The following is an 11,431-nucleotide window of genomic DNA, read 5'->3' as shown; positions in this document are numbered from 1 at the left end:
TGCCATAATTTATTAACGATCGTACATTATTGGTCGTATAGGGTTTGGAAAGAGTTTATTCGGCAACATCGTAAGGATTGCAAGGCACCACTTAATGTAGTTGAAATACCAGTAAGTTGTACTATATACACTTCCCCACGTGTTTAATTACTATATCGTACTTCAATTTACGTGTGAGATGATGAGAATAATCTTCTTCTCGTACAGTGGTGTTTGCGGCAGGAACCAGGTAATAACTTGTGTGGATACTACGTTTATGAATTTATCACTGTGCACATAAGAAGAACTCCTAAAGATGTCCTCAGAGTATGTATATATCAATTTTTTTATTTATTTTTAAATGAATATATATATATGTATTAATACTTTTCCTTTTATTTCAAATACAAGACTGAATGGTTGAAACGAAGGGTCATGCAAAAAGACCATCTGAAAGCAGTTCAGGAGTCAATAGCAGGATATCTTCTAGAAAAAGTGCTAAATCCCAACGGCGAGTTCTACTTTGATCCTAAGGAATAAATGATGTAAATTAAATGTTTATTGATATCGTTATTTTCGAGAACAAGATTATGAAAGTGTTGTATATATACATATATATATCTATAATATATATAGGTTCATACTTTATTCGAATATAATAATGCTCGAGATGAGAATTAGATGTAATTATATGCGTGCGTGTATTTATATTAGCAGCGTAGAATACGTACATAAAAACATATTATATATTAAACAAATACGTGTAACTGAACTGAAAACAAATTAAAAAAAAGAAAAAGAAAAGGAACCTTTAGTCCCGGTTGGGGTTACCAACCGGGACTAAAGGGTGCGGCCACGTTTGCTCGGCTGGAGGGCCTTTAGTCCCGGTTGGTAACACCAACCGGGACTAAAGGTCCCTCTTTAGTCCTGGCTCGATGACCCGGGACTAAAGGTGGCACCTTTAGTCCCGGGATCATTGTCCCGACGCGGTAACCGGGACTAAAGGCCGTTACCGCCCGGGACAACAAGTCCATTCTATAGTAGTGTGACCTCGACCTCGATCTCCATCGCCACTCCCATCCCTCCAAGCCGCTATCTCTGCTGCTAGCCGGCGCGGTCGTCCTATGTATATAAAAAAAGTATAACCATATACTATATATATACTTGCATACTTGACATATATACTACCCTATATAGTTTAGTATGATCATATACTTTGTCTACGTATACTTCGTCGGGCCATAGACGCTCCAAATTTAGAGATATAGATATGAGAGTAACTACTCACGGAGAGTAGGAAATAATTTCTATATATTTCTATACTAATTGGATTTGTGTGCACAAACAAACCCGTTAAGAGCATATGAGCTCCACCGATGGCTTGATTTGCAGCTCGTTTGCATGTGCATGTTGACGTCAGCTGCCGTTATATATCTCCATGATTTGTGGCTGATGCCGATTTGTTTGCTTCTTCGAAAACGTACGTGTATATTTTTTTCCTGTGGTATATACTAGTCCTTTGACTGCCGTATATGCATCCATGTGAAAACAGATAGTATGGATGCATACTTTATATACTAGTTTTTTTACTGCCGTATATACATCCAAGTGAAAACAGCTAGTATGGACGCATACTTGTTGAGTATGAGTACATACGTACTGCTACAGTAGCGAGTATGCGTTATGCACTGCACTTTCATATAATTTGACTAATTGTAGGTCGAAATTTATAAATTAATCTCTGGACAAAATACGATTATCATTTCTGGACGGAGGGAGTACTTCTTGGGTTTCTCCAGTGGAGGGAACGAAAGCTACTCATCGTCTCACATGGCACTGGCTTGAGTCGGCTCAATTGTTGGAGAAGCTCAATTCATGGATGAGAGAGAGGAGTAGAGTCAGCCTGTTCGCTTGCTCGTAAACGATCGTAAATTTTCAGCCAGAAACAGTGTTTTTTCTCTCACACCAAACCAGCCAGCAGTAAATAATCCACGATCGTTTACAGCCTCCCGAACAGGCTTTGCATCGACTCATCGCGGCCGCAATCAACTATAAAAAATTGGTTTGCTGCTTTGTAAAGGAGGTCACCTGCCTGGAACCACTAGAACAATGATGAATCGGTTTGAGAAAAGCGATTCATACACACACACGAAACCTTTTAATTTCTAACGACGGGTGGACCTTGCCACTGGCGATGCCCTTAGGGCGTGTATTGTGGGGGTGACGTCAACTGTCTACAAAAGGTGCTACGAATGACTTTATATGACCTGCACGGATGAATATAATATGCCCCTAGTAATTAACAGATGGTCTGAAAACATGCACGTGAGAAAACTCTTATATATAGACCGCATTTTTTCACTATACAAATGTCATTTAGTATTTATGGCCACATGTGATCAACCAATGGTTGCTATTTAGATTATTTGTTCACAGGTCACACAATGACTGGTCTATTGTGTTATCTAGAATGATATGAAAGCGTATTACAGACATCAGCAGTCATGTAGGGCGCCGTACATGGCCTTAGATAGACATGCCATGCAAACTGCTTTGTCAGCTTGCTCTCCCTACCTAATATAGCACATCCCCAAAACTCAGCATGCTAGTTAGTTAGTTTGTTGCAGGCAATGGCCGGGCATCCATGTCGACGCACAAGCAAGCATGACTTCTCTGGCAATAAGCCATTAATAGATAGATGGACCAAATTTAGCAACTACCAAACTACATCCTCCGTGCATATTCTCCCTGAAAAAACCTCTTCCGATCCACTAGGGTCTCTCTCTCTCTCTCTCTCTCTCTCTCTCTCTCTCTCTCTCTCTCTCTCTCTCTCACCTTTGTTCTCCCATTCTTTATTTCCCACGCACGAACCCATCACCCGTCCCTTCCTTCTATTGACCGGTGAATTGCATATAGCAGCAACAACAAGATGCTAAGTTGGCTCCGACGCTTCCCTAACGATGTGATCCATAGGAAGGGCAATGGCACCACCACAGGCCGGAGGACCTCCTCCTCCACCTCTTGGAGGAACAAGAGCAACAGCTTCACCGCACGGATCATCCGTTGTGCCTCCTCTGTGGTCGATACAGCAGGCCGCCGACACGACGACGACGACGATGAAGATGATGATTGTCGTCTACCGTCGTCGCCTCCTCCTCCAGCACCACCAAATCATTATAATAATGACAATGGCAGAAACACCAGTGTCATCTCGGCCAAAGCCTTGTCGTTCCGCGAGCTAGCTGACGCCGCAGGAAACTTTCGCCAAGCCAACTTCCTCGGCGAGGGGGGATTCGGTCGCGTCTACAAGGCCTGCCTGCGCATTGCTGGTGAGGACGACCTTCCGGTGGCCATCAAGCAGCTGGACCGCAATGGCTTCCAGGGCAACAATGAGTTCATGGTGGAGGTGCTCATGCTCAGCATGCTGCACCACCCCAACCTCGTCAGCCTCGTTGGTTACTGCGCCGAGGGTGACCAACGCCTGCTCGTCTATGAGTACATGGCACTAGGATCCCTCGAGGACCACCTGTTGCTGCTGCATGGTGATGACGATCATGACAACGATGGCAGCCAACAGCAGCATGGCCCTTTGCCTTGGCGCACGAGGATGAAGATCGCGCTCGGCGCGGCGCGGGGCCTAGAGTACCTGCATGAAAACACTGTCATCTACCGAGATCTCAAGTCCTCCAACATCCTCCTCGACCAAGGCTACAATCCCAAGCTCTCCGACTTCGGCCTCGCCAAGCTCCTCCCCGCCCCGCGCACTGACTCATCCTCCTCGTCGTCGTCGTCCTCCTCATCAAGCAGCAACAAGGTGATGGGCACGTATGGGTACTGTGCGCCGGAGTACTTGCGGACAGGAAAGCTCAGCGCCAAGTCGGACGTCTATAGCTTTGGGGTGCTTCTGCTGGAGCTCATCACCGGCCGACGAGCCATCGACGCCAGCCGGCCGGATGGCGAGCAAAGCCTCGTTGGATGGGCGGCACGGATATTTGGTGACCCCAAGAGGTTCCCTGAGCTGGTGGACCCTCGGTTGGCGATGGCAATGCTAGGGCCTGCAGCATCGGAGCTGAAGCAGGCCGTGGGTGTGGCATCCATGTGCTTGCAGGAACACTACGCCCTGCGTCCTGTCATGACCGACGTCGTCATGGCCCTTTCCTTCCTCTCCATTGATTCTCCTCCCTGCTAGCTAGCTAGCTAGCTCAAAAATCACAATAATCTCTCATTCTCTGTGTATGTAAGTTTTGGTTGTTTTATGTAAAAAAAATGGGAAGAAGAATTACATCACAACATAGTTAGTTTTCATGGATTAGAATGTTAATGCATACGTGCTTGGCTCTTCAAATTGAGAACCTAGTGAAGCAGTAGTGGCGGAGGGGTGACATAGAGTAACGAACTAAGGGGGAATTGCCAATTGCTGATCATCGCCTGGACAAGTTGGCCTACCATCCTGTAGAGTCGTGTCTTGGCTCATATATATGGGTCATCAGGCCTTGTGAGCTTTAAATAGCACACGTTGCTCACTAATGGGCCATCAGTCCTTTAGAATTTTTCCTCGGACAGATACATGAGCATCACGCCTTGTGAGCTTTAAATAGTATAGTAGTTTGTTCACTAATAGGCCATCCGTCCCGTGAAGTAGGATTAGTGCATAATAATTCAAGAGGGAAACAAGACAAAATTGGGTTAGTAGTACGACTGCAGTACTTTTCAGCGAACAAACAGTGTTTTTCTCTCACAACATTTCAGCATAAGCATCAGCATAAACCAAATTTCAGCTAAATGAGCAGAGCCAATAATGGTTTTTGTGGCTCCAACGGTGGAGAGACGTCGAAGTCGGAGACAAGCTAGAGGGTTTATTGGAGATGATTTGTTGATTTGTTTTCTAAAACAAGCTAGCAAGGAGAAGCCAAAAGTGTCTTTACAAACTAATAATATAGTTAAACGAGCTATTGTTCACTAAAAAGACATGGAGGGTGAGCTTGTTTTCAATGATTATACTCCCTCTGCTAATACAAATATATTTTAACTTCAATTTAAAATGCAAAATCTATGTTGACATATAAGGAATTCTAAGTTTATCTAATTAAGAACCTGTTTGTTTGGATGGAAGTTTTGGGGCTTTTAGATGGAAGGATGTTTTTATACCATTTGCCTTTTTTATTCGTTTTAAAATAAATATTTACCTTCTCATCTTTCCAAAGCTAGAAGACATCTGTCAATCATCTTTTCAGGTTTTGGTTAACATTATGAGGATATGGCTTTTTTAAATTCAGCTTAAAGACCAGGATATTTGTTTCTGTATCGGACTTCTACATAGTAAAAACTGAAACAAATGGGCTTAAGTTAAATTATCTCAAATCCAACCAAGTTTATGAAGAAGAGTATCAATATGTCCAGTTAAATCCCTAATAGTACACTGTACAGTACCTGCTTGTTTCAGGATTTAAGCATTATGTTACCTATATGAAACATGGCAATGTCCAGATTCTGGATATATAATGGTTGTCATATGACTCATATCCTTTTCATGGTAAATTTGCAGAGCACATGTTGGTCTTTAGGTAATTAACATATCGACATTCTGGACATATGTTGGTCTCTAGGAAGAGTTCTTTGCCATGCATTGCCCTGCAGCTTATATGGTGGTTCGTTTGTTTCGCAGGAATACGACTCCACTATTTACATTTATGAAACGGAATGTCATATAATTATTCGTATTCATCTATGTTTGAAACATATGGTTCCTGTCTGATGGCTGCACGGAACCACAGACAATTTAGTGTGGGGTGGGTACATACAGGTTTTTTTTTCAGAATTGGAGGTCTTTTATTTACTTGCATACCTCATGATTTCTGCTTCCTATCCAAAAAAAAATGAACAGTTTGTTTTGTCAGCCCATTCACATTCTGCAGGTCCCTTTCCTTGTCTCAGGAATGCGCTGATTCTGGTAAGTTCAGATAGGTGCAGTACATGCATCGGACATGTACAACTCCTCTAAAATAATCCCATAGTTACCATTGAAAATTTTGTGAACAACTACGTAATCAGAGGTATATTTAATCAGCCCCCCCATTATTGTATTCCAATATCCTGACGCAGCTGTGTGTTTACAGTTGCCCTCTTCAAAATGTAGTGATTGACATCAAATATCTTAGTGTTTTTTTTCTGGATGTTTTTTTTCCTTGTTCATAGGTATTTTTTAATGGCCTCACTATTAATGAACTCATTTTTGCCGGTTCGTGCAAGGTGAATGCCAAACTTTTTTTACCATTCTGCAGCCACTTTCCACTGATAACACATATATGGTGTCGATACTGCGGGGGACCCAAATGAATTCTCAAAGCTTACTTTTGAAGAATTCAGGGTTTCTTATCCATCCGAATCCAAAATTTGGATTCTCAGTTATTGATACTTGCTATGCCATTTTCTTGTATAACTCTGTACCAACAATGCATTGTTTCGTCATGTCCTTTGCTTTCACCTATTAGCTATTGCTTGGGCCCTTACATCTTTTGCAGTTAGTTTAAATAATTGGTAGTTTCCATTGTCATTTCTAAATAAACAAGTGCTACATCAGCATAAAAAATGCCATTGTACCACCTCCCAAAAATAATCTCTATTTTCTGGGAGTAGCACTGACTTCAAGGTCACCTATTATAATATCTTCGTATTGAATATATGTTATTTCATTAGGTTTTAGTCTGCAAGCTTTTGTTTAAGTTCAAAAAAATTAGCTTCCTTAGATTTTAGTATGCACTTCAGCTGCAGGTATTCATTGCCAAACTCATAACTACTATGACCTATGTCAAGCTGTACATCGAGCTTCTATGTTTTTGTTACAGGCTTATTTAGGTCACTGACAGTGCACAGTCATGATTATCACTCTTTCGGGATCTTTTTATTCTCATTTGAGATGAGCCATTTGCAAATATTATGATGACTGCGCTCTGTCTTTTATGATATTTCTATTCCGCTTTTATTGAACTATTTGGCATACGGAGTGAAATGGATGATTACATATATACGGTCTTTTTTTTTTGTGTTCTTAGTGAACTGAGGGCAATGGAAAATCCAGCTGACAATTCTTGCCTTCCATTTTTCACCTTCTAATTGACAGTCCGATGCTCCATCGCGTTGGTGCTTCTATTTAGATATTTTGACATTTCTTTCATATGAGTCCAATTTTCAAGTTGCCTTGCAGTTGCTATTTACCTTAGAATCATGTCTCTGCTCTTTATTTGCGCATTCAGTCCATACCTGCCTATTTATGTATGCAATCTTTGGAAGTTCATGTTGCCTTTTTTCCCTGCTTTGAACCCTACGGGACTATATATCTCAAACAAATAATTCCTCAGTGTCTACCTTTACAAGGGCAGTTCTTTTTCTTTGGACGATATCTGCCTGACCGCATATGCTGACACTGTTTGATCATCAGAAAGTCACTTCTGTTAATAATTTTGGAAAGTTTTAAACTGATTATTAAATATTAAACAGAGGGTACTGAAGACGATCTAACTGTGCCAGTTCATGAATGGTGAATTGGGTATATAGTACAATGTTTGCAATTCTTGCCTTTTCATAACTTGTTGGGTGTGAAATTTCATGGAGATGGGGAACACCAGACGAACAGAGGCGCTCAGCGAAAGAGACACAGAAACACCAAATGGTGCTCACTCACTACAGGAACTGCTGGCTTCCCCGAGTGCCAGTTGCACTCGGGGAAGGCCCAGTTGCACTCGGGGAAGCCTTCCCCGAGTGCAACACTCGGGGAAGAGCCTCCGGCTAATCCTCTCACGGGAAAGTCGCCTTTCCCGAGTGTCAAAAATCGTGCACTCGGGGAAGGCTTTGCCGAGTGCCGTGCTGGCACTCGGGGAAGACTTGACGTCGTTGGCCGACGTCGTTTTCTTTTTCTTTTTTGATTTTCTTCCCCGAGTGCAACACTCGGGAAAGATTTTTGAATTTTTTTTTAAATACTCTTTGCCGAGTGCCGCAGTTCAGGCACTCGGGGAAGAAATTTGTTTTTTTTTTAAATCCCTCTTCCCCGAGTGCCACAGCACAGGCACTCGGGGAAGCCACCTCTAAAATTCTTTTTTTTTGTTTTTTGCTTTTCCATGTAAACAACAAAGCATATATATATATATATATATATATATATATATATATATATATATATATATATATATATATATATATATATATATATCACAAACCACAAATCAACACCAATATGTCACAAACCACATTTATATATCACAAACGACCAAATTTGTCCAAAATCCACAATATATTACAAACCACACGTTCAAAAGTACACACTATTCCAAGTTCACAAGTTCAATACATAAAAACGATTCCGCAGGCAGCTCACGGCGACTATGAGGGTTGGGACGCCCCAGGGTGCGATCCCGGCGAGTGTCCAGGTGGGGATGGCCCGACGTCCGATGCCGGCGACCCTCCGACATGGTTCGACGCCGCCCCCGAATTATGCTGCAAAAAAGAGAAGAGATTGCACGTGAGTGACAAGATAAAAATGTAAGGAGTTTAAAGAAAAGTTGAAAATTTCGGCAGCACCTCCCCTGCACGGGGAGGTTTCCAAAACCTGCAAGAAAAACATCGGCACGAAGGCCGACAACCCAGGAAGCTAGCTCAAGGGAAATAGCATTGTTCTTTATATATGATATTAGCATTGTTCTTTTTTTACTTTCATTGATCCCTACCTTCTCTGAAATAATCAACCAACATTTTATCCAATATAGCTGTTTGCCAATCGAGTAATAAGATGACCAACTACTAGAAGTATTCTTGAACAAAGAGTTTGCAGACACGCACCCTTAGGTAGTTCACATCCTCACAAAAAAAGGTAGATCACATGATTGCCGCAAATCACCAGTGCCTTCAAGCACTGTCAGCCTGCCTGGAAATGCCAAAATTCATTGTCAGCATGCCTACTGACTAAGTACTATGTTTGCCTACTGACTGAAACATTGTGATTTTTCAGATCAGAATGTAACTAGGTTTGAAATATTTCATTTTGACTATAAATTTTGCTTATATGTAGAGAAGAACACGCCTCAACTCTTGAATCCTCGATCTATAATACTGACTACAGCTGTATATTATCCTAGTGTTCAGCAAGTGCAAACAAGATAAGATAATTCAATAGTAACTTGAAATCGCCAAAATTAATCAAAGAGTCCATCCAAGATGTAAGTAATGTGACCTTTATGAACACTTGAGCATCTTTAAAACACAAGCAGCACCTCTGCAGATTCACACTGCATACAAGGGTTGAGAAAATGGACAAAGATAGAATATGCACAGAGTCACACAGACAAGGACCAAAATGAACAGAGATAGAACATGTCACTGCAAAGTTTCAGATAAGGATCATAGTCTCAGGTTCAGAACTGAGATTAACTAAAGATGACACATGAACAACTATTGTCCTGCACAAATGTACTCACAGGTGCACAGAAGAATCAGGTATTTTACTCACATGATTGAACTCCAGCAATAATTAGATGAAGGTGGCGATGCAAGGAGAAAAGTGCAGGTATTTTTCGCACCGTAGTGGTCCATCTCTGCAAAATCAGAATATTGTGAATGCTCAATTGCTCTATTATCTGGTAGCCATAGAAATGCACATGTTGTAAAATGGTCCTGCCTCTAGAGTGGGACAAACATCTACGATGAGAGATTCCTAGCCTGATATGGCACCTTCAGCATCAGTAGTTGTGCATCTGATCATAGCATTTTCAAAAGCATTGAACTAAGAGTGTAATCACCTTGATAAGCCTTCACCAGGTTCCCAACATGGAGAAAATTAATTGTCTTAGCTTCAGCATCACTGTACATCTGGGCATAACATAAAAATCGAATCAATAGGATAGAAAAATAGAAACTACTAAAATTTTCAAACACTAATAGGATGGCAAAAAAATGCTAGATGGATTTTATAGAAAAATCAATCCTGGAGGCACTTTTGTGCTCTCAAACTTCAATCTAGCAATGCAGTAACAAAAAGAGCATGTCCAAGGCATCAATAAACCCTGAACAGACATTACTTGTAGTAATCTGACATTAGTAAGTAGCTATGTAGAAATAGAAATTATACACGGTACCAGACCTATGATTTATTGTGCACTACTTTTACATAATAAATTGAGAACCTTACGTGTAGAAGTTTCAGCTTTATACATGGGACAAACATAGTGGTGCTCCAACGAAAAAAAACAAGGCTAACACAGTATTGCACATACGTGGAAAAAATACATGTCCATCAGTGAGAGCTTACCCAGTACAAAGATATCCGGTGAGGGGATGGACGGATCCAGCCGCGGGGGCACTGGATCCGGACGCTCCAATGGTGGGGAGGACAAATCCAGTCATGGAGGCACCCGATCTGGTCGTGGAGTTACCGGAGCACACGGTGGAGCACAGAGAAAAGGGAAGTCGGTGAGAGAGAGAGAGCTGGAGAGGAGAGGGAAGCATGAGGTAGAAGAAGCCCGGACGCGGAGTCGGTGAAGCACACGTCGGAGCACCCCATCGCGCCGACCGACGTCCAAGCCCGCGCCCACCTGCGCCGCCGCTCCGGGGGACGCGCTCGCCCCGCACCGCCGGCCTAGGGGCGCGCTCGCCCCGCAACGCCGCGTCGAGCCAGGGGGCGCCCCTGCCGCCACGCCGCCGCACCGCTGAGCCGAGGTGCGCGCCCGCCCCGCGCCGCTGAGCTGGTGTGTGTCGCTCGCCCGCGCCACCGCACCGCCTGAGCTGGACTGAGCTGGACGGGGCCAGGGCCGGGGCTGGGAGCGCCAGGCGGCTTGCCTCGGGGCCGGCCGCAGGGGCCGGGGAGGGGGTGCGCCGGCCGGACGGGCCCCGACGCGCAGGGACAGGGGCGCGCCGGCGGGACCGCGCCGCCGTCTCGGGCTGCGGGGGCGCGCCGGCGGGGCCTGCGGGGCCTGCGGGGGCGCGCGGCGCGGGGGACTAGCTGCGGCGGCGGCGGGGGCTGCGGGGGGCGCGCGGCGCGGGGGGCGAGCTGTGGCGGGCGGCGGGCGGCGTGCGAGTGTGGGGTGGCCGGGTGGGTGGCCGGTTAGGTTTAGATAAGGCCTGCTGGGCCTTTTTTTTAAGTCTTCCCCGAGTGCCCTTTTCTAACCCTCGGGAAAGGGCCTCTTCCCCAAGTGTCAAGGAAGGCACTCAGGAAAGAAATTTTGTTTTTTTTTGTTTTTCTGCCTAATTTTTTTTGTGAGGCCTTCCCACATTATTTAAAACTTCCTGTTCAAATTTGGGACAATTTTGACTTTTTTTTTATATTTCGTTAGTTTTTTTCGTTTCTTTGAATTTTTTTGCATACTTCAAATTTGAACGGCAGGTGCATGAAATAATAGAATTTGATGATTCAAAAAATTATATTAATGATATTTGGTGTATGTTGAGGCCTTATCTAGGAACTCGC

General features: G+C 43.6%; 1 protein-coding gene and 1 long non-coding RNA gene across 5 annotated transcripts; one reads left to right on the top strand and one right to left on the bottom strand.

Annotated features, from left to right (window-relative positions):
- The first annotated feature begins 2,855 nt into the window (after positions 1-2,855).
- LOC136506510 (probable serine/threonine-protein kinase PBL7) lies at positions 2,856-4,172 on the top strand. Its single transcript, XM_066501440.1, has one exon. The coding sequence runs from the start codon at positions 2,909-2,911 to the stop codon at positions 4,166-4,168; it is 1,260 nt and encodes a 419-aa protein (XP_066357537.1). The 5' UTR covers positions 2,856-2,908; the 3' UTR covers positions 4,169-4,172.
- Positions 4,173-8,622: 4,450 nt separating this feature from the next.
- LOC136509435 (uncharacterized) lies at positions 8,623-10,569 on the bottom strand. 4 transcript variants are annotated; one of them, XR_010772352.1, is made up of 5 exons: positions 10,277-10,569; positions 9,768-9,837; positions 9,479-9,563; positions 9,203-9,257; positions 8,623-8,896 (listed from the first exon to the last, which is right to left on the bottom strand). It is a non-coding gene; the product is annotated as an uncharacterized lncRNA (long non-coding RNA). The 4 variants fall into 4 exon arrangements; XR_010772351.1 differs by having other exon boundaries at positions 8,632-8,704; positions 8,812-8,896; positions 9,203-9,563; XR_010772349.1 differs by having other exon boundaries at positions 9,203-9,563.
- Positions 10,570-11,431: the final 862 nt, after the last annotated feature.

This window comes from Miscanthus floridulus, chromosome 15 (genome assembly GCF_019320115.1).
Source record: "Miscanthus floridulus cultivar M001 chromosome 15, ASM1932011v1, whole genome shotgun sequence".
In the NCBI taxonomy this organism is placed as follows: domain Eukaryota; kingdom Viridiplantae; phylum Streptophyta; class Magnoliopsida; order Poales; family Poaceae; genus Miscanthus; species Miscanthus floridulus.
The sequence above is the reverse complement of the archived record's forward strand: the minus strand, read 5'-3'. Positions and strand labels throughout refer to the sequence as shown.